Raw genomic sequence first — 27,153 nt, 5'->3', positions numbered from 1 at the left:
GGCTCCTGCTATCAGGAACCTTTGAGGTTGTGAGGGAGATTATACCCTGATGAACAGGAACTTCCAAAGTGCCCTGCAGGCCTAGGGTGGGGGGTGGTCACTTCAGACACTCAAGGGTCCTAAAATTTAAATTCATTCACTAGTTTAAAAAATATTTTAACAATTAGTATAATAAATACCAATTTATTCAAAGGCTGTCCCTAATATTTATGCCAACTTTAATTTTTTTATTTGAACTTTTCTTATATATTAATGTAAATTCTTACATTATTTTCTTTCTAGTTTACTGGATAATGGTCAGTTTGAAATTGTGACAGGTGGCTGGGTTATGCCTGATGAAGCTGCTGCACATTATTTTGCCTTAATTGACCAACTAATTGAAGGACATCAGTGGCTGGAAAAGAATTTAGGTACGTATCGATGTCTTTCCCCTTTATTTAGACTACTTTGGGCAGTTAATGTGGGGGATTTTGAGATGAGGCTCTATTTTATTACTTTAAATAATGAATTTTCCCAATACTGATTATTTTTAAATAATTTATTTTTTATTAATTTATGTTGTTTCTTTGTTCATGAGTTATATAGATACGATATACTACAGGCCCGGTGCACGAAATTCGTGCATGGGCGGGGGGGTTGTCCCTCAGCCCAGCCTGCACCCTCTCCAATCTGGGACATCCCTCTCACAATCCAGGACTGCTGGCTCCCAACCTCACGCCTGCCTAACTGCTTCTGCCTGCCAGCCTGATCGCCCCCTAACCACTCCCCTGCCAACCGGATTGACGCCTAACTGCTCCCCTGCTGGCCCGATTGCCCCTAACTACCCTCCCTTGCCATCCTGGTCCCCCCAACTGCCCTCCTCTGCTGGCCCAGTCACCCCCAACTGCCCTCCTCTGCTGGCCCAGTCACCCCCAACTGTCCTCCCCTGCAGGCCTCGTCACCCCTAACTGCCCTCCCCTGCTGGCCTGATTGTCCACAACTGCCCTCCCCTGCCGGCCATCTTGTGGCAGCCATCTTGTGTCCACATGGGGGTAGCCATCTTGTGTGTTGGAGTGACGGTCAATTTGCATATCACTCTTTTATTAGATAGGATAGTCTTTTAGGGTCATCTACCTTGTTTAATCTACTACTTTATCTATTTTTTACCTATTATTTTTAATAGTTAGAATAACTTTTTTCCAAAAACATTCCATTGGGATTTTAATTATATGCTAGGTAACACACTTGATCGAAAACCTAATTTACTAGCTAAGGATATAAAAAAAAGAAGGGTATTAATTTTGTCATTGAGAATTCCAGATATATGGTAGCTTCAGGTAAGGTTGGATCCAGGGGACTCAAAGTATGTTGTCTGAGCACTGTCTCTGGCTCTGCTCATTTTTCATGGTTTCAATCCTCTCCTGGCTCTCACCCCATGGTAAGATGGCCATAGACAATTGGGACTCACCTTCGCAGTCTAACAACCAGGAGGAGTTTTTCCTAATATCTTACCTAATTGGTCCAATCTGAGTCAGGTGCTTATTTCTGAACCAGTTACTGTGGCCAGAAGTATAGCAGCTGAAATCACCAAGGCCTAGTCAGTTTGCTGGAAATGTTCATGGGGACGACGAGGGGTTTGTGGGGTCAGCCTCACCTGAAGCATGTTAATGGATGGGTCCTCCATGGGGAAGGAAGGATCCTGTTATTACAAGAAGTGGGAAAGAGGATGCTTCACTAATAAAATCACATGTTCACTACAACTCGTAAGGACATGGGACTAACTGAAATTTTTATGATATCTAATATTTGCATTCTGTAACACGATAATGTAATTTTTTAAAAATATTGAATATCTCTCAGTACAGCTTTGTAGTTCCTGTATGGTAAGTACACATGTTTTTATTGATGTTATTTCTAGATATTACTTACATTTTTTTCTATGTAGAGATAAAATCCCCATTAATTTTTTCTTTATTTTTTATTTTGGAATAATTTCAAACTTAAAGAAAAGTTGTAAGAATACTATAAAGAACTCTCATAAACCCCTTAACCATGTTCACCAGTTATTAACATTTCAGCATATTTGCATTATTTTTCTTCTTTCCATATTGTTGTTGTTATTATTAGAATAAGCTGAAAATACCATACCTGTGCAGAAAAGAAATAACATAGTAGGTTGGAAACTGCTATCCTTAGAAAGGTCTTGCCTGCAAGGTTGGCCCTTGGTTGTGTCTGGGGGCTTGGATTTCCTAAATGCTAAGAGTGGCTTGCTGTGTTTAAGTTGTTTGTAAAAACCCATGTAGTTTATGCTAAATACTTGTTTTTCTTCTGGGAGTCTAGAATCTCAATATATACTAGGCAGGGGGTGCCTACCTGACCAACCCCAATGAAAACCTTGGACACTGAGTCTCTCAAGAGCATCCTTGGTTGACAGTATTTCAGGTATTTCAGGTTGACAGTTTGGTGCTGAAGGAATTAAATGTGTCCTGTGTGACTGCACAGGGACAGGACTTTTAGAAGCTTGTGCCCTGTTTCCTGTGAACTGTGCCCTTGCCTTTTCCTTTTGCTGTTTTAACTTTGTATTCTTTCACAGTAATAAATCGTAGCTGTGTGCCAAGTCCTGTAAATTTTCTTAGCAAATCACTAACTGGGAAGTGGACCTGAATACCCCCTGATTTTCTAAGCCAAGAGTATTGTAAGCTAAGAATATTCATTTTTTAAACCTCAGTTTTTATGGATTTTTCTTTATGGTTAGCTTTTATTGACATAATTTATATGTAGCACAACATATAAATCTTAACTGTACATTTTCAGTTTTGACAAATGTACATACCTATTTAATCCACATCTTCACCACTCCAGAAAGTTTTTCATTCTCCTCAGCTCTCCCCTTCAGCCAGCTGCTCTCTGATTTCTATCACTGTAGTTTACTTTTGCCTATTTAAGAACTTCATGTATATGGACTAACTCTTTTAGATCTGGCTTCTGGTGCTCAGCATACATTTTTTCTTATACATGTATTGTTTACCCTATAAAATTTACCCATTTAAAGTGCATAGTTCAGTAGTTTTCAGTACACTCACAGAATTGTGCAACCATCTATTTTTAGGATTTTTTTCAACATCCCAAGAGAAATCACTTGCTCTTTAATAGTCACACCATTTTCTTACTCTCCTCCCTTCCTTGCCTCAGGCCCAGTCAACTAGTGATCTCCTTTTAAATGTATGGATTTGACTATTCTGGATATTTCACATAAATAGAATCATACATTATAGCCTTTATGACTGGCTTCTTTCACTGGGCATTGTGTTTTCAGGGTTCATCCATGCTGTAGCAAATATTGTGATTCATTCCTTTTAATATCAAAATATTCTGTTGTTTGAATACACCACATTTATTTATCTCTTCTTCAGTTGATGAACATTTTGATTGTTTCCCTTTTTGACTGCTATGAATAATGCTGCTGTTATACAATTGTGTTCAGTTTTTGTGAGGACATACGTTTTCATTTCTTTTGGGTATACACCTAGGGGTGGATTTACTGGGTCATATAACTCTGTTTAGCATTTGAAAAGCTGCCTAATTGTTTTTCAAAAGGGCTGCACCATTTTACATTCACACCAGTAATATAAGGGTTCTAATTTCTCCACATCGTCAACAATGGCTCTTGTCTTCTTTTTTATTTTAGCCATATTCGTGTGTGTGAAATGGTATTTTATTATGGCTTTGATTTGCATTTTCCTAAAGACTAAAGGTATTAAGCATCTTTTCAAGTGTACTAGTATATTGGCCATTTGCATACCTTCTTCAGAGAAATGCCAATTCAAATAATTTGCCTATTTAAAAAAAAATTTTTAATAGTCTGAGGAGGATAGATTTTAGTTCTTCTTTGAATGTTTGCTAAAACATCCCTGTGAAGCCCCCCAGACCAGGGCTTTTGTTTGCTGGAAGTTTTTTGATTACTGCTTCAATTTCATTGGTAGTTACTGGTCTTTTCATGTTTTTTGATTTTCCCTGCTTGCGTTTTGGAAGATTGTATTTTTCTAGGAATATGTCCATTTTATCTAGGTTTCCCAGTTTGTTGGAGTAGAGTTATTCCTAGTATTTTTTTTTTACAATCCTTTTTTGTCTGTGGGGTCGGTTATTTCACCTATTTCATTTCTGATTTTGTTTATTTGGGTCCTCTCTCTTTGTTTCTTGGTGAGCCTGGCTAGAGGTTCATCAATCTTGTTTATTCTTTCAAAGAACCAGCTCTTGGTTTTATTGATCTTGGTTTCATTAAATGTTTTTGTATGTCATTTATTTTTGCTCTGATCTTTATTATTTCTTTCCATCTGCTTACTCTGAGCTTTTTTTGTTGTTCTCTTTCTAATTCTTTAAGTTGTAGGGTTGGATAATTTATTACCATTTTTTCTTGTTTTTTGAGGGAGGTCTGTAGAGCTATGAACTTCTCTTTCAGGACTGCTTTCATTGTGTCCCATAGATTTTGGATTGCTGTGTTGTTTTCATGGTCATTTGTTTCCAGGATGCTTTTTATTTCTTCTTTGATCTCTTTGGTAACCCAATATTATTTAATAGCATGCTATTTAGCCTCCAAGTGTTTTATTTTTTTCATTGTTTTTATTGTAGTTGATTTCTAATTTTATGCCATTGTGATCTGAGAAGATGCTTGATATGATTTTTATCTTCTTGAATTTGAAGAGACTTTGCCTGTGTACTGGTTAATAATGTGGATTTTGTGATCAAAGAAAACACAATAATTTCAAGAGAAACATCAAAAGTGCTTTATTCAAAGTAATGTCCATCTCTAGCTACACATTTTCCCCATCTTTCAGGTAATTTGTGGATACCATCCCAATAGAACTTTTCTTGTTTCGAGGCAAACCATTCAGAGACCCAATTTTCCACTTCTTCGTATGTTTTGAAGTGCTCCTCAGAAAGCTCATATGCCATCTATTGGAACAAGTGGTAATCTTAAGGGGCAAGGTCTAGTGAATATAGCGGGTGGGTTAATACTTCCCAGGCAAGATCTTTTAATGTGTCTTTAACTGGTTTTGAAGTGTGTGCGTCATCATGAAGCAAAATTACTTTGCCGTGTCTTCTGGAACATTCTGGTCGTTTTACGATCAAAGCATGGTTCAAATTGATTATTTGTTGTCGGTAGCGATCAGTATTAATGGTTTCACCTGGTTTTAGAAGCTCATAATACACCACACCTTCCTGATCCCACCAAATGCAGAACATTGTCTTCTTTCCGAAGCGATTTGGCCTTGCAGTCGATATTGAGGGTTGACCTGGATCACCCCATGATTTTGTGCATTTGGGATTCTCAAAGTAAATCCACTTTTTGTCGCCAGTCACAATTTGATGCAAAAAAGACTTTCTTTCGTGCCATTGAAGCAACATTTTACTGATGATTTTTCGGTTTTCCATTTGTCTTTCGTTCAGTTGATGTGGCACTGATTTTCCTTCCTTTAAAATCTGGTCCATTGCTTATAAATTGTTTGCTGAGCAACGTTTAATCTTTCTGCAAGTAGTTTTTGAGTTTGACATGCATCTTCATCCAATAATGCTTGTAGTTGTTGGTCTTCAAACTTTTTCGGTTGACCTGGACGTTCTTTGTCTTTCACATGGAAATCATCACCTTTAAAGCGTTTAAACCAGCGTTCAAAGTATCTTGAGATGGAGCATGTTCACCATAAGCTTCCCATAGTATACGATAACTTTCAGCAGAACTTTTTTCAAAAAAAGTAATGAATTAAAACTTCTCGCAAATGCTCTTTTTTTTTTGGTGCAAAATTTGACATTTTTAAGTGTAAAAATATCTATGATGTTAACACCTTCAGAAAATTTGACATATGAAGCTTTGAAGCTTGCTGTCAATACAACAAAATAGCATACATATCAAATCACATGTATATCAATATATGTATAACTCCATCTAGTGAAAAAATGCATTATTAACTGGTACACCTGTTATGTGGTCTATCTTTGAAAATGTCCTGTGTGCACTTGAGAACAATGTATATTCTTTAGCTTTGGGGTGAAATGTTCTGAACATGTCAATTAGTTCCACCTGATCTAGAGAGTCATTTAAGATTGCTGTTTCTTTGCTGATTTTTTGTTTAGAGGATTTATTCAGTGATGTCAATGGGGTATTAAAGTCCCCTACTATGATTGTATAACTGTCAATCTCTCCCTTGATATTTTCCAGAAGTTTTCTTGTGTATTTGTTGGTGTAGTTTACCAGCTTTACCCTGAGTGCATAGATGTTTACCAGAGTTATATCCCCCTCATTGAATTGCTTCCTTTAATATTATGAAGTGGTCCTGCTTATTTCTTGTTTTGGCCTTCACTTTGAGGTATATTTTGTCAGATATATGTATGGCTACCTCAGCTTTTTTTTTCATTTCCATTTGCCTGAAAAATTTTTTTTCATCCCTTCACTATCAGTCTTTGTTAGTCCTTTGTTCTGAGGTGGGTCTCTTGTAGACAGCAAATATATGGGTCATGTTTTCTTACCCATTCAGCTACCCTATGTCTTTTGATTGGAGCATTTAATCCATTTACATATAAGGTTATTATTGATAGGTACTTGTTTGTTGCCATTTTTATTCTTTATGTCTATGTTCCTTCTTTCCTTTCTATTTCTTCTTTTTACAGCAGTCCCTTTAGCATTTCTTGCATTGCTGACTTGGTGGTAATAAACTCTCTTCGTCTTTCTTTGTCTGTGAAGCTCCTGATTTCACCTTCAATTTTGAATGAAAGCCTTGCTGTGTATACCAGTAGTATTTTTGGATTCAGACCCTTGCTTTCCATCACTTTGTATATTTCAAGAAGAAGGCACACTTCCAAGCTCTTTCTATGAAGCCAGCATTACACTAATCCCAAAACCTGATAGATGCTACCAAAAAAAAAAAAAAAAAAGAATTACAGGCCAATATCCTGATGAACATAGATGCTAGATGCTAAAATCCTCAATAAAATTGTAACAAATTGGATCCAGCATTACATTAGAAAGATCATACACCATGACCAAGTGGGATTTATTCTGGGGATGCAAGGTTGGTACAATATCCGCAAATCAATAAGTGTTATGCATCACATAAACAAATTGAGAGACAAAAATGACATAATCATATCAATTGATGCAGAAAAAACTTTTGACAAAATCCAATACCCTTTCTTGATAAAAACTCTCAGCAAAGTGGAAATAGAGGGATCACCCTCAACATAATAAAAGCCTTATATGACAGACCTACAGCCAACATCATACTCAATGGGCAAAAACTAAACTCATTTCCCCTAAGAACAGGTACAAGACAGGGATGCCCACTTTCACCACTTCTATTCAACATAGTACTGGAAGTACTAGCCATAGCGATCAGACAAGAAGAAATAAAAGGCATCTAAATTGAAAAAGAAGTAAAACTGTCATTATTTGCAGATGACATAATATTATACATAGAAAACCCTAAAAACTCCATCAAAAAAACTACTAGACTTAATAAATGAATTCAGCAATGTAGCAGGATACAAAATTAACACCCAGAAATTTATGGCCTTTTTATACACCAATAATGAAATCACAGAAAGTGAAACTAAAAAAACAATTAAATTTACCATTGCAACAAAATGTTAAGACACCTAGGAATAATCTTAACTAAGGAAGTAAAAGACCTGTACTCGGAAAACTACAGGATGTTGAAAAAAGAGATAGAGGAAGATATAAACAGATGGAAGAACATACCGTGTTTATGGATTGGTAGAATCAGCATCATTAAAATGTCCATACTACCCAAAGCAATCTACAGATTCAGTGCAATTTCCATTAAAATACCAATGGCATATTTCACAGACCTAAAACAAACTCCAAAATTTCATGTGGAATGAAAAAAGACCCTGAATAGCCACAGCAATCCTGAGAAAGAAGAACAAAGTTGGAGAGATCACAATAGCAGATATCAAGCTATATTACAAAGCCACTGTTCTCAAAACTGCATGGTACCGGCACAAGAACAGACATATAGACAAATGGAACAGAACAGAGAACACAGAAATCAACCCAAACCATTATGCTCAATTCATATTTGACAAAGGAGGCAAGAGCATTCAATGGAGTCAAGACAGTCTCTTCAATAAATGGTGTTGGAAAAATTGGACAGATACATGCAAAAAAATGAAATTAGACCACCAACTTACATCATACACAAAAATAAACTCCAAATGGATAAAGGACTTAAACATAAGACAGGAAACCATAAAAATCTTAGAAGAATCCATAGGCAGCAAAATAACAGACATATGTCGTAGCAATATCTTTACCAATACAGCTCCTAAGGCAATGGAAACTAAGGAGAAAATAAACAAATGGGACTACATCAAAATATAAAGCTACTGCACAGCAAAAGAAACCATCAACAAAACAATAAGAGAGCCCCCTGCATTGGAGAACATATTTGCCAATGTTATATGCGATAAGGGTTTAATCTCCAAAATTTACAGGGAACTCATACAACTTAACAGAAGGAAGATAAAGAGTCCAATCAAAAAATGGGCAAAGGACCTTAATTGGCACTTCGAAGGAGGACATACAGAAGGCCGAGAGACATATGAAAACATACTCAAAGTCATTAATCATCTGAGAGCTGAAAATCAAAATGACAATGAGGTACCATCTCACACCTATCAGAATGGCAATCATCAACAAATCAACAAATGACAAGTGCTGGAGAGGATGTGGAGAAAAGGGAACAACCCTCTTGCACTGCTTGTGGGAATACAGACTGGTGCAACCACTGTGGAAAACAGTATGGAGTTTCCTAAAAAAAGAAAATGGAACTCCCATTTGACCCAGTAACCCCACTTCTAGGAATATATCCCAAGAAATCAGAAACACCAGTCACAAAAGATATATCCACCCCTATGTTCATAGCAGCACAATTTGCAATAGCTAAGATTTGGCAACAGCCTAAATGCCCATCAGGAGATGAGTGAATAAAAAGCTGTGATACATCTAAACAATGGAATCCTAATCCTGCTGTAAAAAAGAAGGAATTCTTACCATTTGCAACAGCATGGATAGACCTGGAGAGCATTATGCTAAGTGAAATAAGCCAGTCGGAGAAAGATAAATATCACATGATCTCACTCATTTGTGGAATATAATGAAGAACATAAATTGATGAACAAAAATAGATACAGAGACAGAGAAGCATCGAACAGACAGTCCAACCTCAGAGGGAAGGCAGGGGAGGGAGGAGGTAAGAGATCAATCAAAGGACTTGTATGCATGCATTTAAGCATAACCCATGGACACAGACAGTAGGGGTGTGAGGGCATGTGCTGGGGGGTGAGTTCATCTGGGGAGAGGTCAATGGGGGCGGGAAAAGGAGACATATGTAATACTTTAAACAATAAAGAAAAAAATTTGTTCTTTTATTGTTGACTTGGAAAAGTTCTTTATATATTCTTGATACAAGTTTCTTGTTGGATAATGATTTGCAAGTAATTTTTTCCATTCTGTGGATTGTCATTTCAGTTTCTTGAAGGGGTCCTTTGATGAACAAAAGTTTCAATTAGGGTGAAATCCATTCTATCAATTTTTGCTTTCATCACTTAACGTTTTTATGTTATATTTAAGAAAACATTTTCTAACCCAAGGTCATGAAGATTTACTGTGACCTTGTGTCTGCAAATGTCTGCCATGCCCGGCTTAGACTTGGATCACAAGGAATAGGAAGCAGGTGAATTTCATCCAAGGGTCTATCCCAGCCTTGGGCAAACTACGGCCCGCAGGCCGGATCCGGCTGTTCTATCCGGTTCTCTTGCTCTCCCCTCCGCACACAAACACTCCATCCATGCTTTTGTTCCAGCCCTCCGGTCCAGTTTAAGAACCCATTGTGGCCCTCGAGTCAAAAAGTTTGCCCACCCCTGGTATCCTATCTCTTTGGAGACTCCTTTAGACTTTACTTATTTTGCTCCCAGCCTAACCAGGCTGTCTCCTGAGTTATTTTAATATGTCCCCAGGATTCTTTGACCAGTTCTTTAATTTGTGGCACAAGAATATGTTCCAGGCTTACCTTGTACTTCCCAGCCTCAGCCCTAGAATAAGCTATTTCTTTAAGTTTTAATAGAGCATGGTATTTAGAGACCCATACCTGGAAGCTATAGTGTGCTCATTGGTACTGAGGTGTTAACTTCATCTAGGCCCGTCTAGTGCACAGAGCTAGGAAGTGTGTGTGTGTGCGCGCATGCACACGCGAGTGTGCACATGTATTTGTATTTAAAACCCTAAGTTAGTACTGATAGTTCCTATTTTAATTCAATATCATAAGGTGCATTCCAGTCTCCCATATACATGTTTGTAGTCCTCTTAACAGTAAAAATCCTAGCCTTCTCATCCTAATTTGTTTACTCTTTGAATACATGAAAGGTAATTTCAGAATTGTTGAACCCATAATGCCACACACAAGTAAATTACAAAGCCGAGTTCAAAATTTCTTTTCAGTTTTTGGAAATAAATTACATATGTGAAATGCATAAATCTTATGTGGTTAGTTTTTTAAGTTCTGACACATACTCTTGGTCTTCTGAGAGTTCTGACTTTTCCTTCTTAGTCTCCTTTGCTGGGTTCCCATCTTGGTGTTTATCTCTAGTATCCTATATAATAAAACCCCTAATATGCAAATCAACGGAATGGCAGAACAACCGGCTGCTATGATGTGCACTGATCACCAGGGGGCAGGCACTCAACACAGGAGCTGCCCCTGGTGGTCAGTGCACTCCCACAGGGGGAGCACACTCAGCCAGAAGCTGGGCTCATGGCTGGTGAGTGCAGCGGCAGTGGCGGAAGCCTCTCCTGCCTCCACTGCAGGCAGGCGGTAAGGAGGGAGGGGTCCCAGACTGCAAGAGCCCTGGAATGCGAGCGGGATGTCTGACTGCCGGCTTAGGCCCAATCAGACATCCCCCGAGGGGTCCCGGACTGTAAGAGGGCACAGGCCGGGCTGAGGGACACCCCCCCACAGGGCACAAATGTCGTGCATTGGGCCTTTAGTTGTTCTATAGAGGTCTCTCCGCTATCTTTTCTGTTACTCTGTATTACACCTATTTGCATGATAGTGTCTGCAACTAGAGACAGAACTAAGATTAATTCATTTTTGTAATCCTAGGGCCTCTCATAGTCTTAAATATGTGGAAGGTGTTAAACAGGTGTTCAAATGAAAAAAATACACACAGTAATATTACTTATGTTGATTTATAGGTTGTATGTAGAAGCTGTCTTTAAGAATCCTGAATAAATAAAAGATCAGACATGTATAATACCAGATAAATAATTTATTTCATCAATTCTAATCGGTATATTTATTTATTTTACTTTTTATCCTCTGAAGTTGAGATCTTTAGTCGATGGCTCTTAATATTGGTGGAGGTCAGATATGAAAAATTTCAGTGACATCTTCTAGATAGAAAGCACCAGCATCAAAAACAGAGAACAGACTGACTGTTGACAAAAGGGAGGAGGTTGGGAGACTGAGTGAAAAAGGTGAAAGGATTTAAAAGTACAAATTGGTAGTTACAGAATAGTTTGAGTTTTAAATTACAGCATGAGGAATATAGTCAATAATATCATAAGAACTATGTATGGGGCTAGGTGGGTTCTTGAAATATTGGGGTATCACTCTGTAAAGTACATTATTGTATAATCATTATGCTGTACATCTAAAATTAATACATAGAAAAATATTGAATGTAAACTAATTGAAAAAAATTTAATGCAAAAAAGCCCTTAAGATTTAATGAAATATGGTAGTTATTTTGGTCAGTCCTGCCACTGTATAATAAGATGATTTGGAGCCATTGTAAGGTATAAAAGACAGCCTAAATATTTAATGTTGCGATTTGGGAGTACAAATTGAAATGAGTTAGCTTACTTACCTTTATTATATAACAGCAGATTGCTGCATTATCGAGCTTCACAAAGACAGGAATGTGAGATCCTAGAGAGAGGACTTAATTCTGTTTCTCTAGCTCCATTGAATAGCAGTAGTTCTCTACCTATAAGACGATAGAGTGCTTATTTCTGCTCCAACTGATTAACTTCCAGTTTGCTTCCCCTGCCTGAGAGGGCATGGCAATGGCAGAATCCTCCCTTCAGAGAGACCTGTTGGGAATGTTCCTAAGGGGTAATGCTGGGCAGTTCCTTTGTCTTAGCATCCAGAAGACCACAGAACTCTGGGTCTTAATGTGTTGTGACCGCTTGTTATTGTATTTGTTAACTTAAAAAAAATAATGCTTGTTTTCTTTTTCAACAGGAGTGAAACCTCGGTCTGGTTGGTCTGTTGATCCTTTCGGACATTCACCAACAATGGCTTATCTTTTAAAACGTGCTGGATTTTCTCACATGCTTATCCAGAGAGTTCATTATGCAGTTAAGAAGCATTTTTCATTGCATAAAACACTGGAGTTTTTTTGGAGACAGAATTGGGGTATGTAGGGTTTGATGGAAGTTGAAGAGCTCACTTGACCTAGATGTTATTTCACAAGGGTTATGAACTCATGCCATAATGGATTTTATTCAGAGTGCCAATCTTGAAAATCAGGTTGCCTGAGATACACATTCTTATTTTTACAGAGTACTTGTGTGGAAATTCTTTTAAGCAATGGTGGAGATATTTATCTATAGAACATTGTAGGTTCTTTTTTATGCATAAAGAAAATAAATAAATAGAAGGAATTTGATTTGCAAATCATGTTTTCACTTCTGTTTTAAAAAGTACCTGTTTTTATCACAATTGAACATGCATTACAACTAATACCGAGTCACTTACCTCATATTCAGCTAGCATTTCTTTCTTTCTCTCTCTCCTGTCTCTGCATCTAGTAAGACCTGCCTTTTAAAACCTTAGTCCTATCCTCCTAGATCAGCTCTCATATTATCTATTGCTTGTTTTCTTACTGTATTTTATGGGCACTCACACGTTCCAGGGACATACTTTTGCAGCTCTTTGTTGGGTGAAAGACAAGATTTAGGTCTCTTTGTAGGCCTTTGCCTTTCCCACCCCATTTAAAATTCAGAACATCTTATTTTTAAGTTTGTTTTGATTTATTGAGTCTTTTTTAGGGGTGATGCATTGTGTCATGTGCATTATATTAACTCTTTCATTAGGTATTCAAAATAATTCTTTAAATTAGAGTCTATTATTATTCCTTTTGTATAGTGAAGAAATGGTGGCTTAGATATGAAGCCATTTTCCAAAAGTCATACAGGTAGTAGGTACAGAGACAAGATTTGAATCAGTTCGGAACCTAAACTCCTAACCCTCAGCATACACTGCCTTCCCACTACAGAGTTCTCAGTCAGATTTCATCTGAAAAAAGGATTTAGTTGCTAAAGCAATGTTCCGAAATTACTGCATTACAGCATACTTGCTTCCCTGTGTAATCTAGATCCCCCTCTTAAGTGTTTCAGAAAAATCATTTGTAAATCTAGATAGTAACTTTCTTGTATGTACTGCTTTGTTTCAATAAGGAAAGAATTAACTATATACTTTTTTATTTTGGAAAATCAAATCTGTAGCAAAAACAAGAACTTGTAGAGGGTTTGATCAAATGCAAAGGAGCATATTCATTTTTTTTTAAAGGATTGTTAATTTTAGGAGCCCTACTTAAACTATTGCATACATGCCAATTGCCCGTAAATATTAGTCAATAGGAAATTAGTGAGCACTGTTATGTAGTTAATAACTTGCTTGGAAGAAGTTTAGAAAACATCCTTGCCTATAAGGAAATTAGGGTCTCATTTGATAAAAACAAACAACACCAAATGCAGCAGATAAATGAAAACGTGTAAATGGGCTGCTAAATAGTATGGTGTGAAAAGAAAGAGAGGGGTGAGTATATCCTTGATCCTAGGAGAAAGAAGGAAGTTCCATCAGTTCTGAGACTTGAGACAACCTCTGTGCAGATAGCAAGCATTAGTGGCCAACATCCATGGTGTCATTAGATGTGATTCAGTGAAAGGACTGACAATACAGAATTAATACAGATTATAACAGCTTTGAAGTTTGGAAAAGAATTAGCAATTATTTAAGCTAAATGGAGTGTGAGGTAAAACTGAAATATCTTAGGACTTATCTGCTAGAGTTGAATTTGCTGCTTTAAAATTATGTTTTGGAATTGAGCTTCTTTGTGTGTGCTGGTTCTTAATGAAGCAGTTGTTTTCCTTTTTAAAATGTAAATGTTGCTTTCTTTTGTCTATATTATGGAAGCAACATATACCCATTTCTGAAAATTGGAAATCCATACCTAACTAAAGGGGGAGAACTAGCTACCCATCAGGATCATGCAAATATAACCACTTTTAACTCCTAGTTAAGCCCTCAATCTCACTGGGTGGGCTTCTGAACTCAAGGGCAATTATATCAACACCTTGCTGGCATTAACATTTTAATTGTAAACAGTTCTGCATCAGGAATCAGTGTTTGTTCTCCATATCTTTTTTGTTTGTTTTGTTTTTGAAAATTACTGCTCCTTTTCCTGTGCTCCCTTCTGGGTGAAAAGTCCCATTGGCTCTTTATTGGTGAGTGTTGGAAGGACTTCATGAATTCTCCTGGTTGCGCTTCCTTCTTAATACGAGAAGTGGATAGGAATTTGCCCACTATTGTCACACACCCTCTTCTTTGTTCTTTCTGTTCCCCCTTTTACTTCCTTCCTCTCTCCACATCCAGCCTCTGCAGCTAATGGTCTCAGTGTATCCTGTTACTCGAGGTGGGAAGAGATGTGTCAGGAGCTGGCAGTCAGGGATGGACATGGCCATAATATTGGATGAGCTGGTTATAAATTTTGCTTCTGCTTAGTTTGTATCATCCAGGTCACCAGGTGCTGGTTCGGGATGGGAATCTTCTGTATCTGCTAAGTGTAGATATAAGAGGTAGATAAAGACTGAGGTGTGAGTCTCTTCCTTTAGGCTGGTGGTCATTCAGTACTGCTGGGGTATATGTACAAGTAGTTAAAGGAGTTGTTGATTTAGGGCAGAGCTTGCATTATATAAATATAAAGTACTGGCATTTTTAACAGTTTTGGGAAAACAAAATTTATAAATGCAGGTTTGTCTGTTGACTCTTTATTTTAGATCTGGGATCTATCACAGATATTTTTTGCCACATGATGCCCTTCTACAGCTATGACATCCCTCACACTTGTGGACCTGATCCTAAAATATGCTGCCAGTTTGATTTTAAACGGCTTCCTGGAGGCAGACTTGGTTGTCCCTGGGGAATCCCCCCAGAAACAATAAATCTTGGAAATGTCCAAAACAGGTATGAAAATAATGCATTTCATAAGACAACATTTTGAACAAGCAAGCATTAGTTGCTTGTTGCTGAAGGATTGAATAAATGGGCTTCAGTAGCCAACGTTATCCTTGTTCACGGTATTCATTCAAACCAAATCTAAAGCAACTCAAAAATGCCAGAGCCTTGACGATGCCTGTTATGTGTTACAACTTAATGGAAAGTGAACAATAGTAGATCAATATACAATAGATAACCTATAATGAACTGTTATTATCATCTCCTTTGCCCTCATTATAAAAGCCTTCTACTGTGTTTGATTGATTTAATATACTTTTGTTGATAATAAAACTTCTGGTCCCTATTGTATAAATTGGTAAGAAAAGCAACCCAACTGCAAAAACACATTTATTGAAATGGAACACATAAAAGTGTAATTATTTTTTTCCTTAATAACAATTCCAATACTAGTGAACGCTGCCCAGCCCTGATGAATATACATCTCTGCACCTTTGTGATGTTTTTGAATTATAGAAAACCTAATTAGAAATATTTATACTTAAATATACTTAAATAAAAACCAAAGGAATGAACATATTTTAAAGAAAACTGTGCTAATGACGGAATTATTAAATAAGTTCTTTATAGGTCTTATTTTGGTGCTTTTAAAATTTAATTTCTCCACTAAAAATTAGTGGCATATAATAAGTTAAAATGAAATGTTGTGTTATAATATAAACCACTCAACTCTGCTAAAAAAATAATACAGCCTTTTAAATAAAGCAATATCTTCGTACTGTGCTCTGGAAAATGTATGTTTAAAAATTACATCTTAAATAATGTGTGTGAGGAGGAAGGTGAGATTGTGTCTCTTTGCCTTGAGCAAGTCCTTGTGGTCATAAAGAAATTACTCCAGTGTGAACTTCTCTCTCTGGCAAACGTAAAAGTATTTAGCATGACAGCCTCCTTCAAGCCATGGATCCTATCAAAATCTGACTTTCATAATTGTTTTGAAAACCTATCCAAGATTAGAGATTAACCTTGATTCATTTTCTTGGTTCCAACAGCAGTGAGAACCATTGAACAGCCTACTTTCAGGGGTTAGGCTGATGAGGCATGAGAAAATAGTTCAGTATATTATGTAGGGTAGTGGTCAGCAAACTCATTAGTCCTCAGAGCCAAATATCAACAGTACAAAGATTGAAATTTCTTTTGAGAGCTGAAAACCGACTTCTGCGTGTGGGCCACGAAGTTTCAATCTCACTATACGTGTGTGCCCGCATGTGGTATTTTGTGGAAGAGCCACACTCAAGGGGCCAAAGAGCCGCATGTGGCTCGTGAGTCACAGTTTGCCAACCACTGAGTAGGGAAGGGAGGTGGGGCTAGGGGTGGCTTGCCTGTCTACTTGAGAAACATACAACTATTGTGTGTCATTGAATCAGGTATTTACACTAGTTCTCTCAGCTCAGGTGGTCAGGGATGGGGAATTGCTTGAAGGATAATAAGCAGTTGTAGAGTGCAAGTGCACCTGTAGCTATTATGAACCCCTTCTTTTTCTTTTTTGTGTGGTGCTGAGAATACCTGAAAGGCATTTTGTGTAATCCTTTTATTGTGTTGTCTAACCCTTCAGGAACACACCTTGTGCTCAATCAGTTCCCGTGATTCTGAAAGTAGTTTCCAGGTACCCGGGTCATACAGATGAATGAATCTGTGTAATATTTATGTAGATTTAAAAATTCTTATAAATCTTGAAATCTTAACCCTGCTGGTTATTTCACATCCAAATATTACCTTCCTTTTGACATTGTGATGGAGATCAAACACAGATATCCCAGCTTAGTGGCACTTGACTTTCTAATACCCTAAATAAAATGAAGTTTAATTATAATATACAGGTGACATATTTGATACATTCAGTTGAGCAGGTTCCTTTACTTTGAAAATAAAGAAACGCCTTTCTTCATCAAGTTCAGCTTTTGGTTTAGTACCATGTATTTTACATATGATGATGATTTACATGTCATATGATTTGATGTTTCAGGATTTTTTTCTCAATTCTATTTTACTTGACATTTCATACCTGGTAGAAAAAGTGAGGAGCAAATTGCAGCTGTGCATCTTCAAATGTGATGTTGGTCAATTCATTCGTCATTAGTTTACCATATATTTAGTGAGTATCCACTCTGCCAGGTGGTTTAGGCTGGTCCCTGGGCTTTCCTATGTTGACACTTTCTGAGCAGAAGCTTGAAAGTTAGAATAGTTGCTGAATGGAAAAGACACATTATTAGTGTTCCTGATTCTTTTCCTTTTATGTGTTTTACACATATACACCTATGGTAGTAAACCTTGAAATTCATTAAAAATCACATATCCCTTTTTTATGCTGGTGCCTGAAGGATCTGGTTAAATGGTCAATTATAGTCTATCATATATTTGTGAGTTATATATTTGTTTTAGTCTCTTATTTCTTTCAATGTGATTAATCTTGGATGTATTTTTTAATTGTGAGTAATCTAAAATGGTTTTTGGTAAACTTGGAATATTAGTAAGTTACTAGTAAAAAATAAGTACTCAAGTAATGCTAATCTCAGAAAACTAAACATTATTTTATTTATGAACATTATTATGGTTATATTTTATCAAGTTATTAAAATTTGGTTAATAATTTAATTCTTATAAAGCAATTTCTGAGTATCAATATAAAGAAATCATTTGAGAGTCTCAATTTAGTTAAATGTTTTTTCATAATTTCTATAAAATGCTTCTTTCCATCATTGATGTTATTTGAGTTTATTTCATAAGCTTTTATGTTGTGAATTGGAATTTACTTCTCGATAATTCTTGAAAAATTGAAATACTGCAATTTGTAAAAATTGCATATTTGTAATTTATCATTGATTTCTTGAGCTTTGGTATTATAAACATGGAGAGCTACTCTGGTTCATCTGCTTGTTTAATTTCCTTTTTGTAAGCCTTTGTCTTAGTTTGTATTCTCAGACTTCCTCAAATGGTACCCAGTTCAGCATTTTCCAAAGGGTTATCTGCAGAATACTAGAATATAAAATATAAAACATAGCTAATTGTGGTTAACTGATCTTTTGAGTCATGGGCTAGAGCCCAGGAAGGTAGAAACCAAAACAGCTCACTCAAGTGTTAAATTTTATCTGTTGTTCAGTATTGAAGACAGCATGGAAAATACTCAGGTTATTGATGGCAGATGTTAACTGAATTGAGTTTTTCCTTTAGAAAGGAAATACGGCTCTAGAATTGGTTTCATTCAAAATATACTTTTTAATGTTTAATCAGGCAATTTTAGGTTAAATTAGAGAAAGGGATATTAAGTCAAAGCAAACTTCAAAGTTCATATAGATGAGAAATCCTTATTGTCTTCCTAGACTACATAATTTTGTTTTTTATTTTTTCCTGATAATTTGTTATGTGATTTTATTTATTTTTTAAATCTTTATTGTTGAAAGTATTACATATGTCCCATTTGGACCATATTATTTTAAAACACAGCTATCTAGGATCCCATCTCTATAGCTGACCTTTATAGGCATTGATGCCCCAGTAATTATATGCCAATATGATAATATGACTTTATTTTTCTGAGGAGTTTTTACATCTGATAAGAGCATATGAATATTTTAAATGGATAATGAAAATTAGTGTGGTAGTTTAAACAAATCTGCCCCCTAAATCATACTAACCTAGGAGATAGGTAAAATAGACCATTTCTTTTGATACAATACTTTTTAATGAGTTGCCCTATTGTTCCTTTCTTAATACTATTCATATTTTCCCTTTTTTCTTCTGTAGGGCTGAGATGCTTCTGGATCAGTACCGAAAGAAGTCAAAACTTTTCCGCACTACAGTGCTACTGGCCCCACTAGGAGATGATTTCCGCTATGTTGAACGCACGGAATGGGATCATCAGTTCAAGAATTATCAGATGCTTTTTGATTATATGAATTCTCATCCTCAGTATAATGTTAAGGTAATGAGAAAAAATTTACTTATGATACTGTCTTTGAAGTTGAGCCTTCATTATTAAATGAAGCTAAAACACAATAGCCTTAGTTTCTTTGTCCTGCATCATAGTATTTCTTACAATATGTAGTTCTTATGTAAATTGTAATTCATGAAGAGGAAAATTACCTGATCCTCTAGTGCCATTTCCAGAGTTTTCCATTTTCTATCACTCCATGAAGATTAGAGGGCCATTACTTTTATGTGGTTGAAAACATGTACCTACTAAGTTGTGATGTTCATTTTTCAATGATCTTCTCTTTTTCTACCAGCATTGACAGGATATTGTTTCTCTCTGACAATGGCATCCTTGTGATTTAGTGGTGTGACTGGCAGGTGCAGGTGAACATGTCATGAATTTTGCAAACAAATGTCTTGTGTCCAGAGAATACGTTAGCATTTTTCTTAGATAAGAAAACTTCCAAAATTAATCATTTGATTATAGTTCTTGCTCTTTTTTGGGGGGTGTGGAAAATTTAAAGTGTATCCTAAAGTTTTGAGAATAATACAAATACATTCCCACCATTCTGCATTCCATTCATTAGCTATAACATTCATCAACTCAACATCACTTTGATTTCAGCTATGACCCACGGTCATCTCCCTGTTCCTAGGATTATTTTGGAGCAAATTTCAGATGTCATGTAGTTTCATCTATAACCATTTCAGTGTGTATCTCTAAATGATAAGGACTCTGTTTAAAAATAGAATCCTTGCCCTAGTTTGTTTGGCTCAGTGGATAGAGCATCGGTCTTTGGACTGAAGGGTCCCAGATTTGATTCTGGTCAAAGGTACATGCCCAGGTTGTGGGCTCGATCCCCAGTAGGGGGTGTGCAGGAGGCAGCCGATCAATGATTCTCTCTCATCATTGATGTTTCTGTCTCTCTCTCCCTCTTCCACTCTGAAATCAATAAAAATATTTTTAAAAAATAAAATAAAAATAGAATAATAAAACAATTATCACATCTAAAAAATTAGCAATAATTCAATAATAGATTCAAGTTTTCCTGATTTCATAAAAACATTTAACAGATGCTTTGTGTGAGTCAAGATTCAAACTAGAGTCATATAACAGACCCTTTATGAGAAAATTAATTATCCAACATGATTATTATATTCACATATTAACTTTTCAGACAATAGAAAATCTGTGAAAATACTGTGCAAGGGAAGTGATGTTACTGTGTAGGAAATTCAAAGTCTGATAATGGACCACAATTTATGTAGTGAGAATTCAGGTTTATTAAGAAAACTTAAATAATATAAAATAGATAAATAAACTTAAATATCAAGTTTATTTAAGGTACTTACAACTAAATTTCTACCAGAGTATGAACTCTGAGCATCAGGATTCTGTTTAAATTATCTCTGAAATATTCTCAAAGATTAAGCTCACATATGTACATTTGATTCGAGGGCCATGTATGTATGTTGGTATCTTATCTCTAAATACATTTTCTTGGGGAATGGTTTTGAACTCCATAAAAGGTTCTGCTGCCTGACTCTGAAGAATTAAATCCTAATTTTGATATTTTACCTATTTCCTCCTTTGTTTGCACACTAGAGCAATTTTTAAAAAGTAATTATTAAGATTGAAACATCACATGTGTAGGAGAAGTGCACAAACCACAAGTATGCATATAATTTTTTTAAGTTTAAAAACCCCCATGTAACCACCATCCAGATCAAGAGGTAGAACATTTATAGCGCCCTGGCATGGCAGTCTCTCAGGAATTCTCCATATCATTACCTACTCCTGTAAGATTAGTGTTGCTTCTTTTTAAATTTTATAAAAAGGGAATCTTAAGCATGTGCTATTTTGCATCCAGCATTTTTTGCTCCACATTATTCATCCATGTTGTTGCGTATAGCAGTAGTTCATTCATTATTAATGCTGTATAATATCCCTAACCATTTGTTAACTATACTACAATATAGCCATTCTATTGTTAATGGATATTTGGGTTGTTTCTGGTTTTCTTCTATTATAAATAAAAAGTGTACAAGTATATGAGTTTCTATGGGTATAAAATGGAATGGAATTTTTTGGTTATTAAGTATATGTTCAGCCTTAATTAGATATTGCCAAACAATATTACAAAATAGATATATGAGCTGTTGCCATGTATGATAATTTCAGTTACTCCACTTCCTTACTCGGACTTTGTATTGTCAGGATTTATTTTTCATTTTTATCCTTTATGGCAGATGTGATTATTTTATTTTGTATTTCCCTGTGGTAAATGAGGTTAGCTGAGCCTCTTCTCATAATTTATTGCCACTTGGGTACCTTCTCTTATGAATGCCTATTTAACTCTTTTGATGATTTTTTCCCCCTTAAATTGGTTTGCTTGTCTATTTCTAACCACTTATAGTTCCTTTATGTATTTTGGATTGAGTCTTTTTTCAGATAAAAGTTATGCCAATATTATCTCCTCCTATGTAGTCTGTGTTTAATTAGTGCTGTCTTTTGATTAACAGAAATTCTTAATTTTAATTAAATCTAATATTACAGTATTTTCTTTTATGGTTAGTGCTTAGTATGTTGTGTTTAAGAAATTTTTGTTGACTCAGTAGTCATGAAAATACATTTCCTTTATTGGTTTACCTTCCACTTTTAGTTCTGTGTCCATTTGGAATTGATTGTTGTGAGTAGTGTGAGGATAGGGATCAAGACACACATTTGCCCATATGGATATCCAGCATTATTTATTGAAAAAACTATAATTTGCTGACTGCACTGCATAAAATCGCATGAATAGAGTTTAGATACAGACCCACAGGAATGCAGTCAGGTTCATCATTAATGTCAAAGATGATTATACTGTACTATAATTATCCCCATTATAGATGAGGAAACCAAGACCTAAAAGGTTAACATGCCTAAGACACTATTCGGTGAAGCCAAAATAAAAGTTGAAACTGAAAGGGATTTTTGTTATCTAATAGAAATCCCTTATTTTTAGATGAGCAAGGTACGACTTAGAAATACTTAGATCATTTAATATTTTGCCATTGTATACTTCCCTGATGTCATCTGTATCTATTGGGTCTGAAGGTAATGCTGTATTTCCTTATATTTGTGGCCCTCATTTTTTGTATGGTTTTACACACAAACACACACACACACACACACACACACACACATATATTCTGCTTCTTAGTAATTGAAGGAAGAAATAATACTTACAATATTAGTAAAACATATTGAGTACTTACTATTTGCTATTAACTTTTTAAAGTGCTTCACATTATTTAACTTATTTAATTCTCTAAACATTTTCCAGTAGGTACTATAATTATCCCCATTATAGATGAGGAAACGAAGACCTAAAAGGTTAACATGCCTAAGACACTCTATTCGGTGAAGCCAAAATAAAAGTGGAAAAATCAGTTGAAATTGATTTTCTTTAATGTAAACATAAGGATTTAGAAATAATCATCTGATTTGCTATTATAAAATTTACTGTATCACAATAAGATTATAATAACTTATTCTTGACTTACTAATATCACTGCTGTGTTTCCAGTTGAAATTTTCCATTTGCAATGGAGAAATAATAGCTAAAACGCACACCATTATTTGCCAATATTTGTAAGCATTTTACTTAGAATTCCATTAGCTGTAACACAGAGAGACACACAGATAAAATATAGTAAGGTCAAAGCCACGTGTTAAGTGTTTGAGGTAGAATTCAAACCCATGCCTCCAGATCCGGGTTCCTTGCTGCTCTTAACCACTCTACTCATGTGCTATGCACTGTTCAGAAATACTTTTAATTCTTTTTCTGCCACACTGAATCAAAATAGCTTTTAATCCCCCCTCTATAGGAAACAACAAAATTAGTATCTTTCTATTAAAAGGATAACATTCCCTGTTGAATTCTCTGTTTATTTCTAAAAAGTACTGTGTTTTCATATTTGTTTACAAGGTCTGGTATAATGTTTCTCTTTTCTTTTGATTTATAGAATAGTTTGTTCTTGTAAAAATGTATTGGAAATTTGAATCATTTGTCAGAAAGACCTATTCGTCTGAGCAGTCAGCTTGACACTCTGTGTTGTACTTCTCTATTCAGTGTTGTGTTACCTGCTGATAAAATCTGTTTTTAAAATATGACCTGCTATTCTTGAAGTCCTCTCTTCTCCTTTATAGGAACTCAAACTGAGGGGAAGGGGAGAGCAGGGGAGGGTATGTCTATATGACATAATAAAGTACTTAATGACTAACAAAACTTACTATTCGAGACTTTTGGAATATTTTGCTCAAAATATGTCTTTTATTTATGACTAGAGGCCCTATGCACAAAATTCATGCAAGGGGCTCTGTCTTTGCAGCCCCGGCTCCCTCTGCTGGCCCTCGCAGCCCTGGCTTCGTTGTCCGGAAGGTCGTCCAGATGGTTGTTCTGCTGTTTGGTCTAATTAGCATATTAGCTCTTTATTATATACTAGAGGCCCAGTGCATGAAATTTGTGCATGGGGCGGGGGGGGTGTCCCCTCAGCCTAGCCTGGACCCTCTACAATCTGGGACCCCTCAGGGGATGTTCGACTGCCGGGTTAGGCCTGATTCCAGGGATCGGGCCTAAACCAGCAGTCGGACATCCCTCTCACAATCTGGGACCGCTGGCTCCTAACTGCTCACCTGCCTGTCTGCCTGATCGCCCCTAACTGCTCCCCCCCCCCCGCTGGCCTGGTCATCCCTTAGTGCCCCCCTGCTGGCCTGGTTGCCCCAACTGCCCCCCTGCCGGCCTGGTCGCCCCCAACTGCCCCCCCTGCTGGCCTGATCGCCCCTAACTGCCCTCCCTGCCAGCCTGGTCATCCCTCACTGCCCCCCCTGCTGGCCTGATCGCCCCTAACTGCCCCCCTCTGCCGGCCTGGTCAACCCTAACTGCCCCCCCCCTCTGCCAGCCTGGTTGCCCTAACTTCCCCCCCCCTGCTGGCCTGGTCGTCCCTTAGTGCCCCCCTGCTGGCCTGGTTGCCCCAACTGCTCCCCTGCTGGCCTGATCGCCCCTAACTGCCCCCATCTGCCGGTCTGGTCATCCCCAACTGTCCTCCTGCCAGCCTGGTTGCCCCCAAATGTCTCCCCTGCCGGCCTGATCACCCCACGCAGCCTGCTGGTCAGTCATTTGGTCGTCCCTCGCTAACCCCCCTGCCAGCCTGGTCGCCCCATGCAGCCTGCTGTTTGGTTGTTACTGTGAGGGCATTGTGACCAATTGCATATTGCCCTTTTATTAGTATAGATAGGCTATTTCCCCATCTTTCTTTCATTTCTGAATTATTCCAAGTCCTGATCATTGAACTTTTTGAAATTCTACAGATATGTAAGGAGTTTTCAGATCTACATATTTGTAGATCTAAATAGCTTTTCTTCTAAATGGTTAGTTGTACAAGTTTTCTCCTAGTTTAATTTGGGACTTGATTCCAGTAAAAGAGAGAGTCATGAGTATTTCCCTCCTGCTTTTGAGTTTTGTAAAATCTGAGCTACATTTTTTAAAATTTATTTTTATTGTTGGAAGTATTACAGATATCCTCCTTTTTTTCCCCTTTACCTCCTCCACCCTGTACCCTTCCTTCCCACGCCTTCATCACACTACTGTCAATGAGCTATGCATGTATGAATATAAATTCCCAGGTTAATCTCTCTCTCCCACCCACCCCCACCCCCACCTTCCTCTGAGACTACGTATCTTTACTTGGAAACTTACCTTGAGTATTTATGAGAAATTTTTCATTTTAGTGCAATAGTAATTTTAATGTAACTATGAATAATTGAAGTATAATTTATTTTTACTAGATACAGTTTGGAACTTTATCAGATTACTTTGATGCTCTGGATAAAGAAGATGCAACTAGTAGAACGAATAGCCAGTCACTGTTCCCTGTTCTAAGTGGAGATTTTTTCACTTATGCTGACCGAGACGATCATTACTGGAGTGGCTACTTTACATCCAGACCTTTTTACAAACGAATGGATAGAATATTGGAATCCCACTTAAGGTACATATACCTTTAGATAGATACATTTAGTTATTCACTTCTTTTATGTTATCATAGACTTCTGTAGAATTTTGTGTAATATAAAAATGTTTATGGAGTGTCAGGATGTGTTTAATGTAATTGTGAAGTTTTAATGAAATCAGAGATATGTCTCCAAAGCATAATCAAAGTATTACATGAGTTTTTGTTCTGGAAGGAAAAGCAGTTTATGTAATTATTTTTTCTGGGAGTTGTATTATGTGTTTTATATTTTTCTAATTAATTGCCTGTATTGGCACATGATGATAATATTCAGTGACATTGTCATGTTTGTCTACAGGTCAGTAACCTGGCTAAATTACTGGAAACGGGCATGAATCAAAAGGAGCAAATAGGGCCTCTCAGTAGCCAAAATGTGGGCCTCAAAGTACCTACTCTAAAATGAATGTATTTTGTTGGTAGGAGAACTTTAGAGGCTTCATCTCAGTTCTTATTTTATTTGAAACACATTTCTATAGGTACACTTTTCTGCTTAGAAGAAAAAAACTTGTAAGAGATGAGAACTAATGGAGGCAGAGTGAAAAAAATAAACTGACATGGAGAAGACAAACGTCAGTAGAAAACATGCAAACACTCTATACCAGCCTTGTCCAGTAGAACTTTTAGTTACTGTCCAATAGAACATTCTGCAGTGACAGAAATACTGTTTCTGTACTGTTTAGTGTGGTAGCCACACTGTCAAGGATTTGAAATGTGACCAGTGTGACTGAGGAACTGAAATCTTAATTTTATTTAATTTTAATAAATTCAAATGCAAGTACTACATGTAGCCAGTGGCTATCACATTGGAGAAGGACAGTTTTAACTGAGTCTTGTTTTTGATAAAAAATAAATCATCCCAGGGATTCCTATGTATGTGTAGCCCAGGAGAGTAATTAATTTTCATGATGAATTCATTTTCAGTTCGGTTCAAATCATGAATTGATGATTAATTTTCATGACAAATTTCAGTATTAAAAATAAAAAGCTATATCATACCTATGCTCTTTTATATACTAGTGGGAACAATACACTTTAGGAAGCTTTTATACAAAAAACATGAATTTCTTAAAGAGTTGTACTTTGGTATAATAATGTGTTTTTATCATTTTACTGTTGTGCTACTCTTATTACAAAAGCTTAACGTTTTTTGACTGGATATTCACAAGTGTGCCAGATGAATACATTATTTCTGTATTTGTAATAAAACAGTATATTTCATAGAGATTTATGCATTTTACTGAATAGACTGTTAGTTCTCTCTTATGGTATTCTGAACTATCTGTGACAAAAACAGAACCCAATTATGAATGATTTTTAAGGGTCAAGTGTTTTTTAGTGGCAAAGAGTTATGAATGTTGGGTCAATATTAATTTATTGAACATATTTAAGGTGAAGTAGTAACTATGGATAATATAATTTGAAAATTCTGCTGCTTTAAAATGAACAACAAAATATAATTGTGAATTTCATAATTTAATTTATTTGAAAATGAGTTTATTATCTCATAATAATAATAGTTCATCCTAATGCTCATTTGTAAACATACAATTTGAATAAAATAGTAAAGTATAAAGAATAAATATTCTTAAAGTCCACTTTCTTACATTTTGGGATATATACATATTTTCTTTTCAAAACCAGTAGTTGCTGAGGATATGTATAAACATATATACACAAATTATTAATCCAAATTTAGTGATTCTTATGCTATAAAATTCAGAAGGGTTAGAATTTAAAAGTAGAGATTATTTAGTATCTTTTCATTATTTCAACAATTTAAAGGAATTTATTTTTTCAGAAAGCACTGAAAATCTCCCCTTTTTCCTGATATCTTAAT

General features: G+C 36.3%; 1 protein-coding gene across 1 annotated transcript in view; it reads left to right on the top strand.

Moving 5' to 3' along the window:
• The window catches only part of MAN2A1 (mannosidase alpha class 2A member 1), a 162,441-nt gene that overhangs the window by 57,131 nt on the left and 78,157 nt on the right, over positions 1-27,153 (top strand). The window contains exons 5-9 of the mRNA XM_080678363.1: positions 283-410; positions 12,294-12,467; positions 15,113-15,299; positions 19,092-19,269; positions 25,093-25,295. Of these exons, the coding sequence (XP_080534489.1) occupies positions 283-410; positions 12,294-12,467; positions 15,113-15,299; positions 19,092-19,269; positions 25,093-25,295 (870 nt within the window). The remainder of the gene's footprint in view (positions 1-282; positions 411-12,293; positions 12,468-15,112; positions 15,300-19,091; positions 19,270-25,092; positions 25,296-27,153) is intronic.

Source organism: Plecotus auritus (assembly GCF_963455305.1).
Source record: "Plecotus auritus genome assembly, chromosome: 7".
Taxonomy (NCBI): Eukaryota; Metazoa; Chordata; class Mammalia; order Chiroptera; family Vespertilionidae; genus Plecotus; species Plecotus auritus.
This window is presented reverse-complemented; position numbering and strand designations above follow the sequence as displayed.